The sequence below is a fragment of the Ascaphus truei genome, chromosome 10, assembly GCF_040206685.1.
Source record: "Ascaphus truei isolate aAscTru1 chromosome 10, aAscTru1.hap1, whole genome shotgun sequence".
In the NCBI taxonomy this organism is placed as follows: Eukaryota; Metazoa; Chordata; class Amphibia; order Anura; family Ascaphidae; genus Ascaphus; species Ascaphus truei.
Genome location: NC_134492.1, coordinates 45,164,066 through 45,187,253, shown reverse-complemented (window position 1 = coordinate 45,187,253; position 23,188 = coordinate 45,164,066). Strand labels below are relative to the sequence as shown.

The 23,188-nt window shown below is 41.6% G+C and overlaps 1 protein-coding gene across 2 annotated transcripts in view; it reads left to right on the top strand.

Moving 5' to 3' along the window:
* The first annotated feature begins 204 nt into the window (after positions 1 to 204).
* The window catches only part of RGS18 (regulator of G protein signaling 18), a 64,574-nt gene continuing 41,590 nt past the window's right edge, over positions 205 to 23,188 (top strand). The window contains exons 1-2 of one of the 2 annotated variants that reach the window (XM_075616860.1): positions 205 to 503; positions 3,560 to 3,661. In XM_075616860.1, coding sequence (XP_075472975.1) covers positions 385 to 503; positions 3,560 to 3,661 — 221 coding nt within the window. In that variant the 5' untranslated portion in view covers positions 205 to 384. Of the gene's footprint in view, positions 504 to 3,559; positions 3,662 to 7,638; positions 7,737 to 23,188 lie in introns of those variants that run through there. The other variant, XM_075616861.1, reaches the window with a different exon arrangement.

Here is a 23,188-nt window from a genome sequence, read left to right as displayed (position 1 = left end):
TAAATGTGTGTTTTATAACAGCTTACAAATCACCCTAAATTGAGCTCGCTGTGGATAGAAGCACACACAGCAAGCGTCAACGTGGTCTGCTTATCATCGTTATCAACATAATGTAAACGGATTTCGGAGAATAGCAGCTCAACTTCCCTAAATATTTAAATAACAATGTATCTCACATCCTCATTCTTGAACTGAAGAACCAACTCTTAGCTACGCACGTCACTGTGGCTTTTTCGAATCGTTCTTTTGAAGAAAAACACACACACTTTCAAGTGTCTTTTTATCACATCACAAAGCAATGTTTTGTAGTCTCAGAAACCAGAGAGTAATGTTGTACAGATGAACTAGTGAAATAAAGATACTTGTAGTCTCTTAACACACAAAATGGAAAATGTGCTGCCGTTATTTCCACACTTAAACATCACACCCTCAACTGCTGAGCCAAATTTCAAGACATTCAATGCCATTGCAAAAGAAAGAACAAAAAAAGATTCCAAAAACAGGTATGTTTATAGCTCTTTGTATATTTTTTCATATTTATTTTTTCATCATTGAGACCAAAAAGGAGATATTTTGTTTCACTGTATAATTTCACAGTTACATAAACTTGTTTAACTACAGTATGTCACAGTCACATACTTGGTATATTATTTCTGTCAACTACTGTTAAATTCATTATTGTTTCAATAATTACACCTATTTCATATTTTGTCAAAACATTTTCCGTTCTACGATTACTTGACTGGATATTCATTATTTTTTACTAATCTTTGCTCATCTACTGTATGTTCATTAATTTGTAAAACAAAAGTACATTTAAAATATGAGATACCCCATCAAGAATGAATGCTACATTTCTGAAAGTACGCCTGATGCCATCTATGTTTTCAGCAAAAATAGCCTTTATGTGATTTTACTATTGTGGAGTCTGCACAAAAACCAGACTTGCATGCAGGAGTACTAAATAAAATTCATAGAAGAAATATGAGTATATGATATGATTTAAAAAGTTGTGGCTGAACAGATGTATTTGATGTAGGTTACATTTTCATTTCTCATGCCACACCGATGCTGAAATATCACGTAAGATGTTTAACTGCTAGATTATGAAAACTGTACTATTAATTTATTTAAATCAAAGGTTAAATGTAAATAATTCTTCAACGTACTGAAGATGTATGCACAGGACTGAACAATATTACGCAGTACTCAGTCACTTGCAAGATGTACAATACACTGCAGTATTGAAAAGATCACAATACATTGTGAGATGCTGTACTTTTGCTAATATCTGCTATGTGAAATAATTCTGTTATTACTAGAGATGTGCGAAGATTTCTAAAATGCATTCGCAAATGTTGACACTATTTCCCCCACTAATTAGATTCCCTGCAAATCCTTTTGCCAAGCCTCAAAGGTCAGCAACATATCACAAGACAGTGAGACAAACAGAATGTGTATGTCCTTTTTGTACTGTAAATCAGCAAATCTTAAGAAAATTTACTGCAATCTCATTAAGCAAATCTAGCGATTTAAGAGAATTTAGCAAACTAGTATATTGAAAGATATTGCAATGCACATTCACTTAATTCTTGCAATGCTTGCAAACTCTGACACAGTCATGGTTTATTTTGCTAATCAAAAAGGACAAATATCTAGTTATTCCTTTAATTGGAGGTGCTATTCCCTCATCAGCCGAGATATGCAAATATCTCTGAGGATTGCGAACGTTTTAGATTATTTTGAAAATGTTCACACCAATATGGAGTCCATATATTTTACAGCAATACATTTGGCAACATTAGCAAACATTTGCCCCCATGAAAAATTAAAAAAAAAAATTGAGAGACAGAGTCGCCACAGGTTGAATATATTTACTAATATTGATATTATGTAAAGAGAGAGAACGATTAAATTAATAACGTCTCACTACCTCTCTTTGTTTCTATCCCTTTCTCTGTCTCGCCCACTCCTTCTTTTTGGGCGTTATTCATTCAACTGCCATATGACCGTCAGGAACACTATCACACCGAAAAATCCAAATTCAGTGCGAGTTTCCTGCAATAGTGCCCACATTGGCACTATTCCAGTTTAATGAATAACCCCATATCTCTTTCTCTCTCAAATGTTTCTGATGTCACAACATTCTTCCCAAGCGATTGGGCAAAAGTTCGACTGCAGGGCATATTTCTGTTTCTATATATCCACAAAGGTGATTAGCGTTACTATTCCCTGGCGTTAACCCAATAAATATTGGATTGCTAAATGTTAATGAACGTTGGGTGTACTCATATGCAAATCATATGCTAGAGAGTCGTTAACCTAACATCGCATATCGACAAACGTCGGTTAATGTTAACGCATGGAAATAACATTACGGCAATTGGGTCACACAAAAACTTGCCGTTACTCACATCCAGACCATGATTATCATAGCGTTATTCCAGGGAATAGCCTATAAAGGAAAAAGGGCCGGTCTTAAGTGCTACCAACATTATTGTACTGACTGTGGGACTAAACCCTTTCATTACTTGTGTCATACAAATATATATATTATGGAACATATAAATGTCTGAAATTCATCAAGACATACATCTAAGAATGTGTCATGTTCATGTAATAAACTATACTATGGTTTTTAGTGATTAAAGTGAATGTAGGATGTTTGCCTGACCTAAAATGGTACAGTATATAATCTTGACTGTATTAAAAATGGGTGTACAATAATGTTTATACATATTATAATAATAATTAATGAGAAACAGAAGTTGTAAGCAAGACTTTTATTCCCACACAGTTAATTCCCTGAGTGTGAAAAATAAAGGGAGAGATAATTAACAGGGAAAATAAGCTATGTACACAAAGTCCTCTCCTCCTCTTCATGCCAGGATCACTATGCCCCTGGTAATGCACCTGTAATGCATGTCTGTGAATTGGAACACATGTTATAGTTTTGCCAATGCGCATGTGCAGTATATTGGTTAATGCGTATCTGTGCAATGAAAATCCCAGTTAATACAGCTAATGTAATAATACTAGTTTGCCAAACGACTGTTGTTTTTGCATTTCATTAGCTTTGTTGATACCTGTTAAACTGAGGAAAAATAACGGACGTTACTTATTTAGGTAACATTACTTTATTAGCCAGAATTAACAAACATGAGAAACTACCCTTCAGGGACTTCATCTACTGTATATCCACTGAAGTGGCGGTACAGGACATTTTTAGCCGAATTGATCTATTGAACTCAATGGGGAATTTCGTCTGAAAACGGTCTGCACATAGAATAAGCCCCATAAAAACAATAGCCAGAGCAATAGCCACAGATTAAATAATGCTGGATGGGGGGTTTGTCCCTACATTATACATTTATATTGACTGCTTGTGATTAACTAATGCACATACACAGCCACATTAACACTGGCACATAAGTATGTACAAAACAAATAAGCAATAAAAAAAAAAAGAATATGAGTATAATAACTTGTAAATCTGCAAATAAAAATGTTTCACAGTTTGACCAAATAATATTTCATACTATTGTTAACATCCCTTCAGGCCAAAAGACAAAAGAAACAGGCTGAGTCTTCTCCTCCGGAAATCAGAATCCCATGAAAATATATTTTCAGACACATCTGAGAATTTGACCTGCATTTCAAGGTGAGCACTTCATAAATCAATTCTAGTAGCATTTATTTTTTTCCAGCAACAGAACATTTAACTTGGTAAAGGGAAATATTTTTTTTTCTATCTTCATTTTATCTGCAGCCTGATCGTTATCTTTACTTTAAGAAATCAATTGCCAAATCTGCTTATCTTGAAATACCAATGTTATATACTGTAGCTGTGTGAGCCGTAAAACACTATTCTTGCTATTAACAGTATCCGCTGTATTGTGTTGTAAACCCAATGATGTCTGATTTTTTTTTTTAACTGAAGTTCTTTTTCCCATTTGCACTGAAAAAAGAATACTATATACATGAATCTTAATATGTGAACAACCAATCTTTTACAGGTTTTTTTGATAGTATAATTACTAGTTTAATTAGTGCTGCTAATCTGATTCTTTTCTACAGTAAATGTGTATTCTATTGTTTTATATTCTGATTGAGTAGGGGATGACTCTGGGATGTATCCTACCTTTCACTATCATATACAATTCTATGGTTCGTTCCATGGACCTAGCAACATTTCCCTACACTATGAGATTACAAGCATCTTTCCAGAATAAGGATAGCCCAGTGAAGTTCAAATTATATTATCGCGTAAAAGGTAGGTCCCCCAACTCTATTAACTTATTTTAAATCAGGGTCTCATGCGGTTTGAATATTTTGAACGTCGACCTAAAGGCTGGTGCATTGTGTCCATGCAGGCACTTCTGATCTTTCTTATACTAGGGCAGCAAATACTTTCTTATAATAATTGATACAATTATAGCTGTATTGTATTGTTGGCTCGATATAATTAAAAATAAACATGCATACTAATTGTAGATGAATAGAGATGCTTTGACAATTGAGGGTAAAAGAAGTTTCAGTGGATTCAACAGCGATCGTGTGATGTATTAAGATGCTTTTTCAGAGGGCGCCTTACATAATTAAATGGTTCACTGTGGATGTGTGTTTGGATTAGTTGTCTTGTAGCTCTGCTTTAGAATGACATATAACAAAAAAATGATGTTCACTTGAATAGAGCACGCAAATAATATGTATTAATGTACTCCTGCATCCTTGCACAGATCTTTAATTTTAAAAAATAACTAAAAATAATTTAACAAACTCAACCTCAAAGTATACCATAGAGGTCATTTACTTCAACACTACAGAAGTCCTGTACAGGTGTTTGATTGAAGTATGGATATAGCACGATGGTTGCTCACACACTTGGCATGGAATCCGCGTGCTCGCAAAATCCCCGCAACCAGACTAATGTCCTATCAGGATTAATACAGAGGGGGTCCCTGCTTCTGAATGGGACTCCCGCTGCCTAAATCAAAACAGGCTACATCAGTCGTGCAGAGACGAGCAGTCAGAGTAGAGAGAATCAATCCATCTCTCGACCACATTGATTTTATTTTATTTTAATAACATATGATTGAAGCAGGGGGTTAATTTCAACCCCGGGGACCCCCTACTTCCTGAATTACAGGCCCGGTCACGTGACGCAGGAGAATTAAACATGCTAAGAGATACCAGCACCCCATATCAGGGCCTGTAACTCAGGAATCAGGGGATCCATGGGCCTGAAATTAATGGGGTTCAGCTCCGATGACCCTCTGCTTCAATACTAACCCCCTCTAACCCCCCCCACCCCCACAAATGAAACTAGTAGCCAAATATTAAATTCAAATACAGTAAAATACATACAGTAAAATACATACAGATTAAAGTAATACACGTTTTACTTATCCCTGCCAGGATGGAGGCTGTCCTCCTCCTCTTCTAACCGAACATGTAGGGGCTGATGCCCAACCATTAAAAAAACAGTAACCCCTTAATTACCTTAGTGGTTACTACAGCTAAAGTAATTAAGGGGTTACTGGTATTCTAAGTGTGGGTAAAGGGTGTACTGTACTTGCCCCGTCGAGGCTGGTTAAGCCTCCTCGGAGGGTTGCAGGAGAGGTTAACCCCTTAATTACCTTAGTGGTTGTAACCGCTAAGGTATTGAAGGGGTTAACTTTTCCTGCAACCCTCCATGTAAGCCTAACCACCCTCCCCTGTGCAACTACCCCATCCTACACACCCTCTACACCCATTCACACACACAAATGGACAAAAGCACTAGCAGCCAAATGGCTAATAACGTTTGTGCCCATTTGTGATTCAAAAAACAAAAAATACACAATTAATAAAATAAACTTTCAAATACAATACAACAAAAAATACTAGCCAATATACCCATTGATTGCAACTGTGGTTACCTATGTCCTCAACGGGAGTACAGAGAACCCCAATGGCAATGAATGGGCACACTTCTACCCATCCCCTCTACCCTAACTTCCCCACCCCAACACAGTACACTGTACAGTACAGTAATGGACAACATACCTTTTATCCAGATCTGTATTGCATAGTATTAGATATCGTCAGAGATGTCAGCTGCTTTATTTAGCACACAGCCTAAAATGATTGCACGGTCTGTAAGCAACAGCTTTAGGCAACTGACACTTTATAATCAATAACATCCATTGAAATATTCTCATAATAATATGGTAGTCCCAAAAATAAAATAAGTCTAATTACAACTGTCAAAGTGTTGAACGGTGCACAGATTATGAAAGATTCAAAAACATGGATAGCAATATGAATAATATAAGATCTGGAATACCTTCAATGATATATAAAGCTTGCATAATCCTTATTAAAGAGTAGAAATAAATGCCTGGTGAAATCTAGCAAGGAACCCACATATACACTGTAATGACATAACGATTATCTTACATCAGAGAGAAGACATATATTTTTGCTGATAGGCAACTCACATAAACAGCCAACGCCGGTGGAGGGAACTCTATTCAGTGTTGGTTTCCCGACCCACCGGGATCTGCATTGGAGAGTCCTCCGTGGTGCACTGAGCATGGGAGAGTACTTGGCCCACTTCACGGACTCCCCTGCCACCTGCCCCTTTTGTGGCAAAACGAAGTCCATCTACCATATTTATTTTAGTTGTGCCAGACTGCAGCAACTCTTATACACCTTGAGGGGCCTTCTCGTGCAGTTCTGGCAGCCCTTTTCCCCTCACCTTTATATTTTTGGGCGTCCTGTGTCCTAGGACAACAGTCTAGGGATCTCCTCATCATTCTGGTCCTGGCATTGGCTAAGCTAGCCATTTATAAGATGAGGAATCAGTATTTGTAAGGGGGGTCCCAATTAACGTGGCCATGTTATGGGTGCTGGTGCTCTCCCGTTTTCGTACGTCGAATCTGCTGGGATGGTGTCGGAGTTTGCCTCCCAGTGGGCATCAGGCAGGTGCTCTGCTCGGTATCCACCACTTTGGATTACTTTATACTCAACCTCCTTATTTAGTGCACTTTTTTATTTTTATTTACAGTGCACTGATTATCGTTTTTTGTTTATACTTGTTTGTCCGGCTCTCTGTTTCTCATTTATATGAGAACGTTGTGCATCAATTAGTTCACATCCAGTCAAAATAGTCCTCATTACGTGCTGTCAACATCAGACTACTAAGAATTAGTCTTAAGAAAATTTAGATTGTTGAAATCTGAATGATCCCTAAACTTCTGTGATTAGAACAAAATCTGTCCTGCAGCTCAGATCAAAAATGAGTCATAACCTCATTTTTGTTTCCCGATCAGCTTGGATTTTGTGGTATTACCTCCTTCCTATAAAGTGCTCTCGGTTCCCATGCCAACATTTTGTGTTGGCAAGAAAATTAAATGGGTTTGGTTACATGGGACTGAGTATTAATTATTTTATTTGTATTTTTACTTAAATGACAGTAGGGGGTGGTAAAATGGGTGACACCAAATATTTTAATAGTGGTGTCAAATTCATCACTAAATTTAACGTGTATTCAAGTAGAATTACTGATGTGTTGAATCGACACTGGAATGTGTTGATGTGTGATCCTCATTTGAACAAACATTTAACATCTAAGGTGCCTGTTGTTTTTCGTAGAGCATTGAATGTCAATAATCAGATAGCTCCAAGTAGATTGAAAGTTTCTGCACATATGGTGATCTCCAGCTCTACTTCCTGTGGCAATCATAAATGCGGTAGGTCAAGATGCATCATGTGCAAGCATCTCACTATCAGTAATTCCTTAATTTCCTCTTCCAATGGATCTGTTCATTCTATTAAAGTAACATTAACTGTTTGACAACACATGTTGTATATGCTTTGTCTTGTGCATATGTACAGAACATTGGATGCACAAAACGATCCCTGTGTATTAGATTTCTGGAACATAGACGGGCCATTATTAGAGGTGTCCTTACTCATAGTGTCCCTCAACACTTTTCTATGATGCATTCCAAAGATCCTACTAGCCTCAGTATCACGGGTATTGAATGTATCCCTAGCTCTCGATTAGGTGGGTATAGGTTCAAAACTCTTTCTATCCGTGAATCCTACTGGATTTACTGTTTGGGCACCCTGGCACCATCAGGACTCAATGAGTGCATTGATACAAGCATTTTGGTTTAGTGCCCCTCTGTGTTCATTGCTCCTATTTAAGTGACTTTTACGACTGTCAATTAGTTGACCATAAAAATTTTGTTAAAATATCTCTTTAATGTAGATGTGGCTGATATTGATCTGTCCGGTCTCCACTGTTTTTTCCTTTTTTATGCTACGGCTAATGCTGGTTTCGTTTTCTGTTTCAGTTCCAACAGCCTATAATATTTGCTTTTTTTATTGTTTTTGCACACTTAGCCTTTTTTTGTGTTCAACTTTCCCCTTATACATATATATTGATTTCATCATGATATATTTTATATTCTTGTACAAATTTATTGAGGTGTTGTATGAATCATATGTGTAATATTATCTATTGTGATGTAAAACGTTTTATACCTTTTAATTATCGAGCATATAAAGAGTCAGTAACTGAGCATATAGCTTATATTTTAGCTGTCTATCAGGTGACCATGTTTACAGTTTTTTATGTCCTTAAGATCTTATTTATTATTATGTTTGAATATTTCAGTTATGGACATTTAATCTTGTTACACGATATAGATTGGCAATAGTTGCCATTAACAGGTGCATTTATTGGCATAGTGATTAAGCAGCCTATTTAAACAAATAATGCAATGTGTCAATGAATCCATGAGAAAGTCAAAAGTATGACGAAACGTGTTGGACGTCGTGATGTATTACGTCAGTTTTGCCTCTACCTCTGAGAGAAGCCAGTCTACCCAAACCAGTTGTGCAGGTCTCTGCCAATCTGTGGGCCATCCCTTAGGGGAGCGGCGGGAGACTATTCCTCTTACTCCACCAGCGAGTCAGAGAAGAGCTAGGACTGCTTCTGGAGCCCTAGGCTGGGAGTGCAGGTCCAGGGACATCCTGAGGGTGAAGGCCCTAAGCTCCACTGATGGTTGCTGTGTATGCTGTGTGAAGCCTGCAGTATACAATAAAATGTTTCTGTTCCACTATACCTTCCTAAAACCAGAGACAGAACATAAAACACAGACAGAGCTCAGTGCACGTCCAGTGAAACTCATAGATGGTACAGTGCCTAAATATATATGTATAAATATCTATTAAATAAAATGGTCTTTTAGTTTAACATTTTGGCCAAATTGTTGTAAGCCCCTGAGCCACTGCACGGCAGACCACATTCTTCAGGGGTCCCTAACACTAATATAAATTCTTAATAACCTGTGCAATACCAGGAAGAATGATTTATAATAAATCTGTCAATATTAGTTGCAAAGTTCTAAGTCTGGTTGAAGCTTTTATTAACCTGTACATTACTAGGAAAAGCACTCTGTATTAGATTTGTCACAATCATACTGCAAGCAAGCAAGTTCCCCTGAGAGTGGGAGATGCTATGGAGCGAGCTTTTAACCATTTAAATGTGGGAGGGGGTAAGCTTCAATTAGGTAGGAGGTTGCCACCCTCCAATCAGCTAAGACTAGCTGAACAAGAATTGCAAAACATACTGGACACCTAACAAGCTTTAATTGAACCCCCCAAATAACCACAACATATATATAAGCATATGAGTGTCACAGAGGAGTGCTACTGACCATGGCAATACATATTTAAAACCAGAGACAGAACATAAAACACAGACAGAGCTCAGTGCACATCCAGGGAAACTCATACATGGTACAGTGCCTAAATATATATGTATTTTTTTGGGGGTTCAATTAAAGCTTGTTAGGTGTCCAGAATGTTTCACTATACCTTCCGCCTGAGACTGCAATCTAACAGGGAAAGGGAAGAGAACTCTCCTGCAGGAGTTGCTCCCCTCATTCCAGGGGCCTGCAAGAGATGGAGGCACTGTCACCGTGAGTACGAATTAATATATATACCTCAGAAACCTGTTCTGACCTCCCCTACCACCATACGGGAGACTCAGATCAACTGTGAGCCAGCAGGTATGCACCACCACACTCCATGTAGCAGCAGAATCTCTCCGAGGGTGGGGGGGGATATGTGTTACATATATATATATATATATATATATATATATATATATATATATAGGTTTAAAAAACAAAAAAAACAGGGTCAGATTAACAAGAATTACCTTGGTTGCCAACCTGTGACCTCACATCACATGCTGAAGGTGGGAAAAATACTAGATTTTTACACTCCCCATGAATTGTTTCCACATCTTAAATGGTGGGATAGTGAAGATAAAGTTGAAAGTGTAAGTATTCTTTACACGTCTTTCCACTTTAAACAACATAAACATTAACCACTGTTTCTTGAAAATCAGAGAGAAAATGAATTTTTGTAATGCTCTGTTGGTGCATAACATTCAGCTAGCAACTGCTGTGTGACTGAAACTGGCATATTCAGGGCAGCTGGAAACCAAAAACAATGCTGAGGAGAAAGTTCAGCTTCCAACTTGACCTCATTGGAAATTCTAGGATTGTTGCTGCCATTTACTTGCCAAGCACTATTACTCTGTCACAATACTTTGTATAGCACCTAATTTGGGGCTCACACACATACATTTTATTTTACAGTCCACATTGTTGATGGTGTTCCAGCCCATAACAAAATATATATGATTTTCTCTGATTAAAACATTGTAGTCTTCCAAAATCTAACAACAAAATTCCAATCATGAGATTTTGACATTAAGCTGGTGATTAATTGGATGTTTGTGATACTGATAAGAGAATAATTGGATCTATAACGTTTGTGTTGGGATTACTGCTAAAACAATGTCTAATTAAAAATAGAGTTTTACAGATATTTATTTATTTATTTATAAAATATTTTACCAGGAAGTAATACATTGAGAGTTACCTCTCGTTTTCAAGTATGTCCTGGGCACAGAGTAAAACAAATAATACATGTTTACAAGTACAGTTACATAAATGAATAATGTATACATTATATACAAGACATTGCGTGCACAGTTAAAGAAAATATATATTATGAGCGTATGAAACAGTTACAGACCAGATTAAAGTGTGAGACAGCCTTAGATTTGAAAGAACTTAAGCTGGTGGTGGATATGAGAGTCTCCGGTAGGTTGTTCCAGTTTGGGGGTGCACGGAAGGAGAAGGAGGAACGTCCGGATACTTTGTTGAGCCTTGGGACCATGAATAGTCTTTTGGAGTCTGATCTCAGGTGATAGGTGCTGCATGTGGTAGGGGTGAGGAGCTTGTTCAGGTAGCTGGGTAGCTTGCCCAGAAAGTATTTGAGGGTGAGACAGGAAAAGTGAACTTTGCATCTAGACTCTAGTGATGACCAATCTAGTTCTTTGAGCATTTCGCAGTGATGTGTGTTGTAGTTGCATTGGAGAACAAAACGACAAATTGAATTGTAGAGGGTGTCAAGTTTGCTAAGGTGGGATTGAGGAGCCGAGCCATATACTATGTCTCCATAGTCAATAATTGGCATTAGCATCTGCTGTGCAATACGCTTTCTGACCAGAAGACTTAGGGAGGATTTGTTACTGTAAAGTACTCCTAGTTTGGCATAGGTCTTGGTTGTCAGGGTATCAATGTGCATCCCGAATGTTAAGTGGGAGTCAAACCATAAGCCCAGGTATTTAAAACTAGTGACAGGTGTTAGGGTGGTTTTAGCGATGGTTCTAATCAGGAGCTCAGTCACTGGAAGCTTTACAAATTTAGTCTTGGTCCCAAATACCATTGTTACAGTCTTGTCAGTGTTTAAAAACAGTTTGTTTTGGGAAATCCAGTTTTCGAGTCTCAAAAAGTCAGACTGAAGTATGTGTTGAAGGTCAGAGAGGCTATGGAGGTGTGCATATAGGATTGTGTCATCTGCATACATGTGTATTGAGGCTTCCTTACAAGCTGTGGGAAGATCATTAATGAACACTGAGAAGAGTAGGGGCCCCAGAACAGAGCCTTGCGGGACACCACAGGTGATATCCAGGGGCTTGGAGTTAGAGCCTGAGATGGACACATGTTGGGATCTTCCTGATTGGTAGGACTGAAACCAGTTTAAAGCATGTTTCCCTATTCCAGAGCTCTGGAGTTTGTTAAGCAGGATAACATGATCAACTGTGTCAAAAGCCTTTGCAAAATCTAGGAATACTGCACCAGTGAGTTGTCCCCGTTCCATTCCACACTGGATTTCATTGCAAACTTTTAGCAGGGTAGTTACGGTGGAGTGTTTGGGACGAAACCCAGACTGGAATTGGCTAGGGAAATTTGTCTTGGTGTAGAAATCGCTTAATTGGGAGTGGACACATTTTTCCATGACTTTGGATAGAATTGGGAGAAGTGAGATTGGCCTGTAGTTTGAGACAGTGTTTTTGTCCCCACTTTTGAAGATTGGGACAACTCTGGCAGTTTTCCAGGTCTTAGGGATATGGCCTGCAGAAAGGATAGAGTTGACTATGGACGCAATTGGTTTGGCAATGGCTGGGGCATCAAGTCGTAGGAACCTAGATTGTAGTAAGTCGGGTCCACATTGGCTGCTTAGCTTTAGTTTGAGGAGCGCTTGTGTAATCTCCTCTTCAGATACTGGGCTAAATTGAAAATTGTCACGTTTGTCCCGCTGCTTTCCCAGGGTTAGGTTTATTTTTATTTTTAATTACGGTACTAACATGTAACCTCCAAACAATCTGACATTTCTAATAGTTTGATAGTTCATAACTTCTTGAATTTTGCAAACACAATCATACCCTTTACACCCTGTGCTACTTAAGTAATAATCCCAAAAGAGCAGGGCATTATTGGCCAGTAACGCCCTGTTCTTAGGGGATTATTACAATTATAGGCTAAATGTAGGTTCTTTCATAAATAATAGACACTTTTGTATACAGTAGTTATATATATTTTTTATAAAAATAAAATTGTAAATACACACACACAAACATACACTGCAGCTCTATACACACACACACACACACACACACACACACACACACACACACACACACACACACACACACACACACACACACACACACACACACACACACACACACACACACACACACACACACACACACACAAACTCTCCCTCCTCACTGTGTCCAAAAATGGAGCTCTCTACAGGCAGGGAGAGGGAGGAGTCACTGTCTGGCAGCTGCCTTTTGCCCAATCACTTCCCCTGTCTGAGAGCTGTGCTGACAAGTGAAAGCTGATTGGCTGAAAATAAAAAATTGGCGAGGTGCCAAAATTTTCAGGCCATTACTGAATAAATAATGCCTGAACTTTTAACCAATCAGACAGCAGGAATTTCAATTTACTAACCAAAAAAACACCCTAAACAAAACAACGCTCAACCAATAACTAATATAACCAATAACTAATAATATGTGAGCTACAACAGTGAAAATTAATAAAATAACCCTGTGTTATTATTAACAAATAATATTAACAAATAACAATTGGTTAAAAGCATGGATTTCAATAATGTCCGAAAATTTACAGATTAGTTTATAATTAACAAATAATCCATGAAAACAGGGCATTACTGGCCAATAAGGGCCAGTAATGCCTTGTTCTGAGGGGATTATTATTATAATTGTCAAGATATACAGTAGGCTTTTTTCATAAATAATAGACACTTTTGTATACTTATGTAGCCCCTTTACCCCCAGCCTAAAGGAGATTTGGTCTGTTACTAGATTTTTGGTGTAGAATGGTGCATACTTGTGGTGTAACAGGAGGGCTGAGCACTTCCGCGGTGGTGTGGGGAACCATCAGGACAGATTTACAGGGTACCTTTCTTCATTGGTTGCAGCACCTCCAGTCAGCGTGGATCCTCTGGATAGTCCTGACTGACACCTTTCTTTAGCCCAAGACAGTGAATCACACTGGTAAATGGTTCCATTGTATTTATTGCAGTGTTTAGGATCTTACACAGCAGGTACATCCCTTTCCTTGCTTCCCCTAAGAAGGTCACTTCAAGGCTTGGGGCCCATCCAAGCTTCCTCCTGCATATTGCTCCTTCTGATGCCCCTTATGGAACACAGGGAAGTTGTTGCTCACTCCACAGAGGGAGGAAAGAGACACACCCACTTTTGGGAGAGAGACAGTATTTATACCCTGTGGTTGGGCTTGTAACTGGGTGTTGGTGGTGCATACCTGCTGGTAACAAGAGGGATGAGTCGTCTGTGGTAACTTTGGGACTCAGCAACAGGCTTCTGGGGTCCATACCCCACTTAATACTTAGCAGTGCAGCGCCTCCATCTGCCGTAGGCTCCAAAGATATAGAAGCGATCTCCCAAGGTAGAACTGTAACTCTCCCCCCCCAATTAGATCACACACCAGGCAGGAGGTATATTGCAAAACAGGAACGGGTTTATTACTACTCTTATGGCAGTAATACAGGTACTCAGCAGTCACCTGCGGATCACAGTCTCTTCTCTCAGATATCACCGGAGATAGTCCATGGACAGTCACTACGGGCCTAGGGCAACCGCAGCCATCCCCCTTTCAATTTATTTTTTCGGTTTTCTGGCTTGCTTACCCTTGTGTAACCCACCTGCTATGTTTACCAGTATTACTCTTTATTTTGCAGTTTTTTACGCCTGTTCTACAGCCATTATTGTGAGCTGAGTTAAGTATTTATTTGCTTATAAATTTGCCTTATTCCCAGCCCTATTTGGTTTTTGAGCTCACTAGCCTGCATGTCTGTACTCACAGTGTATGGTGTTTTGTATACTGACCTTCAGTAAAATACTTTTTTGGTTTACAGACCTTCTCTGTTTGAGTGTGTGGGTTCACTTCCTTTATGTTTTGCGCGCACACACGCGCACACACACACATACACACACACACACACTGCAGCTTTACACACACGCACACACACACACACACACACACTACAGCTTTACACACACATACACACAATACATTGCAGCTCTACACACACACACACACACACACACACACACACACAACACACACACACACACACACACACACACACACACACACACACACTGTGCAGCTACACAAAAAGACACACACAAACTCTGCAGACAGACAGACAAGCACAAACTCTGCAGACAGACAGACAAGCACAAACTCTGCAGACAGACAGACAAGCACAAACTCTGCAGACAGACAGGAACACTAACTCTGCAGCTACACCCACGCACATATACACACACACACAGACACACAATCTGCAGACAGACACACAAACAAACACTAACTCTCCCTTCTAGCTGTGTCCTGCATGGAGATCTATTCAGGCAGGGAGGGGTAGAAGACTGTCTTGCTGCTGCCTCCTGTCCAATCACCTCTCCTGTCAGAAATGCTCTGACAAGTAAAAGCTTGGCTGGTAATTAAAACTTGACTAGGTGCCAACAATTCTGGGCTATAATGTCCATACTTTAACAGCTTTTGATCTGGCCCCTGTTTATATTTTCTCCCTGTTATGTGGTGGCTGTCATTACTCTTTAGTATGTTCTTACAAATGTAACTGTTTTCCCTGACTTCTGAGCTTGTTACCACAGCAACTCCCCTTGCTGCTTTGTGAATTAGGTTGGCCCTCCTCCCACTCCTATTTTGGTGCAGTAAACCCAGCAAATCAGGAGCAGTCACCTCACCTCCCTTGGTAAAGTAAATGTAATTTACCTTTCCATTATATTTGCAACATACCAAGCCCCCCCCCCCATTTTTTTGTTACCTTTGTTTTACAATAAATATTTCTGAAGAAAAGGAAGGAGTTAAACTGTCTGCCTCTACACACTTTCCACCGTGAGCTTGGGACAGAACAGCTTTAGCCTATAATTCTATATAACTTACTTTTACCCCCAGTTTCAGTATGTGTTACACTAATTCAGTGTATTGTGCTTGACAGTATTCAATTAATGTGTTGACAGCTGGATAGAAAATCAGATGTAGTTAACATTATTACTCCCGCTAATGCAATATGATGCACTAATGCTAACTAATGCATTATTACTGCTATATTTATCACCAGCACTATTGAAAACAATGGTATTGTGTAGGGTGACCATTTGTCCCGATTTTGCCGGGACAGTCCCGTTTTTTTCTGCCCTGTCCCGGTTGCAGGTCCGTCCCGGAAATGTCCTGGTTTTTGTCCCTGGTCCCGGTATTGCGGGGCAGCGGCGGTGAGGAGAATGCGGCGGCCGGTAAGTATTTTCTATGTGTGTGTATGAATGAATACATGCTGCCGAGGGGGATTGAATGAAGGAGAATGCCGGGGGCGGGACTTAGAATGCCGGCCGGCCCGCAGGGGATTGGTCAAAGGCATGTCAGAGGAAGCCGGGGGCGGGGCTTCCGCTTTGTGCAGAGCACACGTGAGTGTGTCTGTCTTCCCGCTTCCTGCTCCTCTGTCAGTTGCGCGGTGAGTGTCCCCCTTCTGTCCTGGGTCCCAGCCAGGGGGGGTAATAGGAGGTGGTAGCGAGGGTGCGCCTGCCTTTGTACCACCTTCCTTGTACCACCTTGTACCTTTGCCCCACGGCGCTCCCACCTTTGCCCCCGGCACTCCCAACCTTTGTCCCCCGGTGCTCCCACCTTTGCCCCCGGCAATCCCACCTTTGCCCCCCGGTGCTCCCACCTTTGTCCCCCGGCGCTCCCACCTTTGCCCCCCGGCGCTCCCACCTTTGCCCCCCGGCGCTCCCACCTTTGTCCCCTGATGCTCACTTCCCCCCATCCCCTTGGTGTGGGAGATGGGCTCGGGGGCGGACAGAGGTGGCTGTGCGGTCGCTGGCAGGTGGTGCAGTGGGAGGCGGGGTGTATCAGTGTGTGTGTGTATCAGTGTGTGTGTGTATCAGTGTGTGTGTGTGTGTATCAGTGTGTGTGTGTGTGTGTGTATCAGTGTGTATATCTGAGTGTGTGTGTGTGTGTGTATCAGTGTGTGTGTGTGTGTGTGTGTGTGTATCAGTGTGTGTGTGTGTATCAGTTTGTGTGTGTGTGTATCAGTGTGTGTGTGTGTGTATTAGTGCGTGTGTGTGTGTGTGTGTGTGTGTGTGTGTGTGTGTGTGTGTGTGTGTGTGTGTGTGTGTGTGTGTGTATGTGTGTGTGTGTGCATCAGTGTGTGCATCAGTGTGTGTGTGTGTGTATCAGTGTGTGTGTGTGTATCTGTGTGTGTGTGTGTGTGTGTATCTGTGTGTGTGTGTGTGTATCTGTGTGTGTGTGTATCTGTGTGTGTGTGTATCTGTGTGTTTGTGTGTATCTGTGTGTGTGTATCTGTGTGTGTATCTGTGTCCCAGTGGGTTTGTGTCTCAGTGGGTGTGTGTCTCAGTGGGTGTGTGTCACAGTGGGTGTTTGTCTTGCTCGCCCTCTCTGTCTCCCTCACCCACTCCATCTCCCTCACCCTCTCCGTCTCCCTCACCCTCTCCGTCTCCCTCACCCTCTCCGTCTCCCTCACTCTCTCCCTCACCCTCTCCCTCACATCACGTCTCCCTCAGCCTCCCTCCTTGTCTCCCTCACCCTCCATCCCTGTCTCCCTCACCCTCCATCCCTGTCTCCCTCACCCTCCCTCCCTGTCTCCCTCACCCTCCCTCCCTGTCTCCCTCACCCTCCCTCCCTGTCTCCCTCACCCTCCCTCCCTGTCTCCCTCACCCTCCCTCCCTGTCTCCCTCACCCTCCCTCCCTGTCTCCCTCACCCTCCCTCTTCCTCCCTGTCTCCCTCACCCTCCCTGTCTCCCTCACCCTCCCTGTCTCCCTCACTCTCCCTCTTCCTCCCTGTCTCCCTCACCCTCCCTCTTTCTCCCTGTCTACCTCACCCTCCCTCTTCCTCCCAGTCTCCCTCTCTCCCTCTCTCTCTGTCTCTGTCTCTGTCTCTCTGTCTCCCTGTCTCTGTCTCCCTGTCTCTGTCTCCTTGTCTCTGTCTCCCTGTCTCTGTCTCCCTCTCTGTCTCCCTCTCTGTCTCCCTCTTCCTCCCTGTCTTCCTCCCTCTCTGTCTCCCTCTCCCTCCCTGCCTCCCTCTCCCTCCGTCTCCCTCTCTGTCTCCCTCTCTGTCTCCCTCTCTGTCTCCCTCTCCCTCTCTGTCTCCCTCTCTGTCTCCCTCTCTGTCTCCCTCTCTGTCTCCTTCCCTGTCACCCTCCCTGTCTCCATCTCCCTCCCTTTCTCCCTCTCCTCCCTGTCTCCCTCACCCTACCTGTCTCCCTCACCCTCTATGTCTTATCTTAACTGCCGTATACTTACACCGAAGTAACCTACCTTGCTTTCTTTCAGATCTGACTCAAGTTTCATGCAGGAGACATCGGAAGAAAGGTGGGGAACACCTCCCCTCCAGTATAGTACCCTGAGGGACTGTGGATCAGGTAAGATCCCAGGCGGGATTTCAGCTTTAGAAATTGTGAAGAGGGGACATTCTGACACTGGTTAATGGGTTCAGAATCATTCACATCTGGCTTTTTTTTTGTTGATTAGTGAGGTCATCCGACACACACACACACACACACACACGCACGCACGCACGCACGCACGCACACACACACACGTAACTATGTAACAAGGACTAATGGTAGTAAAATATAAGTGTAGTACAATAAATAAACTGTTATGTAAAAAAAAAAAATGTGTCCCGGTTTTCATTTTTAAAATCTGGTCACCCTAGTATTGTGTGATATACAGATGTAACATACAGAACCCTTACAAGCTCATATTGAACCCCCAAAATACCCACAACATATATATATATATGCATATAAGTTTCACAAAGGAGTGCTCCTGAGCATGGCAATGTATATATTTAAAACCAGAGACATAACATAAAACACAGACAGAGCTCAGTGCACATCCAGAAAAAGTTATATACGGTACAGTGCCTAAATATACATGTATAAATAACTAATAAATAAAATGGTCTTTTAGTTTAACATTTTGGCCAATTTGTTGTAAGCCCTTGAGCCAACTGCACGGCAGACCACGTTTCAAGGGTCCCTAACACTAATATAGATTCATAATAACCTGTACATTGCCAGGAAGAATGATTTATAATAAATCTGTCAATATTAGTTCCAAAAGTTCTAAGTCTAGTTCAGTTAGTCTTAGCTGATTGGAGGGTGGCAACCTCCTACCAAATTGAAGCTCACTCCCTCCAACATTTAATTGGTTACAAGCTCACTCCATAGCATCTCCCACTCTCAGGGGAACTTGCCTGCTTACAGTGTGATTGTGACAAATCTATTACAGAGTGCTTTTCCTGGTAATGTACAGGTTAATAAAAGCTTCAATCAGACTTAGAACTTTTGCAACTAATATTGACAGATTTATTATAAATCATTCTTCCTGGCAATGCACAGGTTATTAAGAATCTATATTAGTGTTAGGGACCCTTGAAACGTGGTCTGCCGTGCAGTTGGCTCAAGGGCTTACAATAATTTGGCCAAAATGTTAAACTAAAAGACCATTTTATTTATTAGTTATTTATACATGTATATTTAGGCACTGTATATAAGTTTTTCTGGATGTGCACTGAGCTCTGTCTGTGTTTTATGTTATGTCTCTGGTTTTAAATAGATATACAGATGTAGCAAGATTTACTGTTTCTGGTGCCACGATCGTGTGTGGTTCTGAGGCCACATGTGATCGTGGCACCGAAAACAGAAAGGATTAATGTGGGCCCCGCATCTTAATGTGAGCCCGTAAGCGTTAATCCTTCAGTCATAAGCCATCAAGCTGAGCAGTCTGGAGGAATCGTTTACGTATTGTACGTGCTGTGTCCCAGAGCAGCTCAGAAGGTGAAATGCAGCCTCTGTGCCTGTCAAAAACCCTAGATGATGTAGACGACCGAATATGGGGAATACTAACAGACCATATTCGGTCATCTACACCATCCAGGGGGTTTGACAGGAAATTTAACACTGTCCAACCCCCTGGATGACTTAGATCACTAAATATGTTCCTTTTATATTCCCCCTCATGACGTTGAAACCCATATTCGGTCATCTACATCAGCGGTGCGCAAACTGGGGAGCGTGCCCCCCAGGGGGAGGCGGGAGATTTTGCTGGGGGGGTGCGGGCCATTTCTACCCCCTTTGTATCTAAAGCCCTCTCCCACCTTAAACCTTTTTCACTGACTGCCCCACACCACTGGAATGCCCTTCCCCTCAGTACCCGACTTGCACCCTCTCTGTCCACCTTTAAGACCCAACTTAAGACACACTTGCTTAAAGAAGCATATGAATAGCACTGTGGATATTCTGAACACATGATACATAAAGCTTGGCCCCCTGCAGACGCACTTCCCAGAACTCCCTCCTACTGTCTCTGTACGTTCTCCCTACCTACCAATTAGACTGTAAGCTCCTCGGGGCAGGGACTCCTCTTCCTTAATGTTACTTTTATGTCTGAAGCACTTATTCCCATGATCTGTTATTTATATTATCTGTTATTTATTTGATTAACACATGTATTACTACTGTGAAGCGCTATGTACATTAATGGCGCTATATAAATAAATGAATAAAGGAACAAAGGGCACTGCGGATTTAAGCAAAATAAACTAATTTATTGAGCCAACACGACGTTTCGACCTTAGTGGTCTTTTTATAAACGTGGAGAGAATCTTAAAGACATCCTGATAAAGGCGGATAATGAAAAACATTACATAACACCACACTTCTTGAGTTTACCTAAAGTTGGTTGTTATAAATGCTATGGCTGTAGCGTCTGTAACAGTTTGAATACAGGGGATAAGTTCTACCACCCGAGAAGTGGCAGATTGTATAAAATAAAGGAGCGTACCACCTGCATCACTACGAATATAATCTATATGATCAAATGCCCTTGTGGACTATGTTATATTGGTAAGAGCAGTCGCATGCTCAAAACTAGATTTATAGAACACAAGAGCAAAATTAATAATCATGCAGAGGATACAGCTCTTATCAAACATTGCTCTGACTTCAGTCACCCAATATCCTCACTAAAGCTAATGGGTATTGAGCATATTAAAAAAGCTAGGGCTGGTCTGGATAAGGATACACTGTTATTACAGCGGGAATCCTTCTGGATCCATACATTAAATACTGTATACCCAAATGGACTAAATGACTTTTTGTCATTAGGCTGTTTCATTGAGGAGAGATGATTTTTTCCTTAGGTTGCTGCCACTGCCTGCTGTAAGTATATTTGTTCATTTATACTGTACCTCTGGGGTTAGACATTTGAAATCATTGACAAAGACAAACCTTTTTTTAGATTTTTTATTATCAACACTTAATCACGGTGATATAATATGTTGAAAAAGCCCATGCTTGGGTGAAACGCGTTAGAGGTGCAGGGGCATCCTTTTTCCCCCCTCTTTTTAACCATGCTTTAATAAAGGACACTTCACAGCACAGTCCAGCAGTTGCTACGTTTTTTCTGCCTCGTGGTGCCCGCTGAAACACCCCTTCCAAACCGGAACAGGTACACCTTCTCTGCATCCCTTGTCAGCCATGGAGCACACAGAACCGGCGTTCACACCGCATGTGAGTAAACCTGCTGCTTAAATGAGAGCCACCCCAGGCATACAAGATTATTCAATTCAGGGAAATTGCAGAGGTCAAGGGGGGGTCCAAACACTCCCTACTTACAACTCTGCACACCTCTGTTATACCTTGTGCCATCTAGGGGTTTAATGCATATAGCCTCAAGCATGCAATACCACACCAAGTGATCCGGTTTAAAACGCAGTTAAAAACATTTACTTTACAATTACTGTGGGTCACATATGCTCTGTAGCACTGGTTAATTGGGGCCACTTACCCCTTACAATTTTGTAATATGTCACACAGCCTGTTCAATATGTGGAATGCTGATCTGTTCCTCCCCTTTCTCCTCCACTTATGCATTATGGATCATTGGTGATGAAGATATCCTACCACACTGTTTGACAGAAGAAGATGACGTACTAGGATCAAAACACTTTACTAAGTTGACACTGGAGATCAGCTATCCCCCCCCCCCCCGAGCCTGCAGGACCGCAGGATGATTGACAATCGCAGGCGCAATGATTCTGCAATGATCTGCGCTTTCTGCGATCGGAAGGGGTATAGGGATGAAGAGGATCAACCGGATTGACACCGCACATGCGCGGACTTGAAACGCACGATCGGAGACAATGTGCAATGAAAGGATGGGACCAAGATGCGTTCCAAATGCCAGAGACGAGGAGTGATGACGTCAGCAAGATGGATGCCGGACTGCACAGGAGCAGGGAGGATGCAAGCACCAGAATCCAACGAGGAACACCAACAGCTGGTGATAAGGAGTACAGAATGGAGATTGGCTAAAGGGACTGACTTAGCACATGAACTTCATCTCACTAATTGGACAGGTTGCATTGTGGGGATTTGGGGCACTATTTTTATGTTACTATTGTGGAATGTATTTATGCCATTGTCACTTGAAAAAGACCACTAAGGTCGAAACGTCGTGTTGGCTCAATAAATGAGTTTATTTTGCTTAAATACGCAGTGCCCTTTGTTCCTTTATTCATCTGTCTTGGACTGATTGCAGGCTTTCGTGCAAACATTGGAGCACCGGTAATTGTATGTTTTTTTCTATTTTTGAGGTGTGCAACATCACTCTATTTGTTCTGGGCTATATAAATAAAGACATACAATACAATACAGAGGCCCTGAGTTCTTCCCCGAGGCATTTTAATAAAATGCCGGGGGATCACGTGAGGCCTCTGCAGGGTATTCTATCTTGATTCAGACACTCTGTGATGCATCGTCATGGCAACGTGGCGTCAAATGACACCACGGGTCACGTGACCCCGAGCGTCATTTGACGCAGCTCTAAGGTAGGGAAGGGGGATGGCAGCACCGAGGCAGGCAAGACGGGGGTGCAGCTGGAAAAGTTTCTGCTCCCCTGATCTACATCATCCAGGGATTGGACAGACAAAGAGATTGCTTCTTACCTTCTGAGCTGCTCTCGGACACAGAGTGCTTCTGTACCGTAGAAGAGTGTGCCATGTACCCCTGCAAAGCTCCGCCACACTGTCTGGTTTGGAAGGATTAATGCTGCAGGCTTTTCAAAAGCACGGACGCCTTGCAGCGTTGATCCTCCAGGGCCACACAATCGATCTCTGCAGGCACTGTCCCCGGCAGCACATATTTTTGCTTGTTCTTCCTCAGCACAGA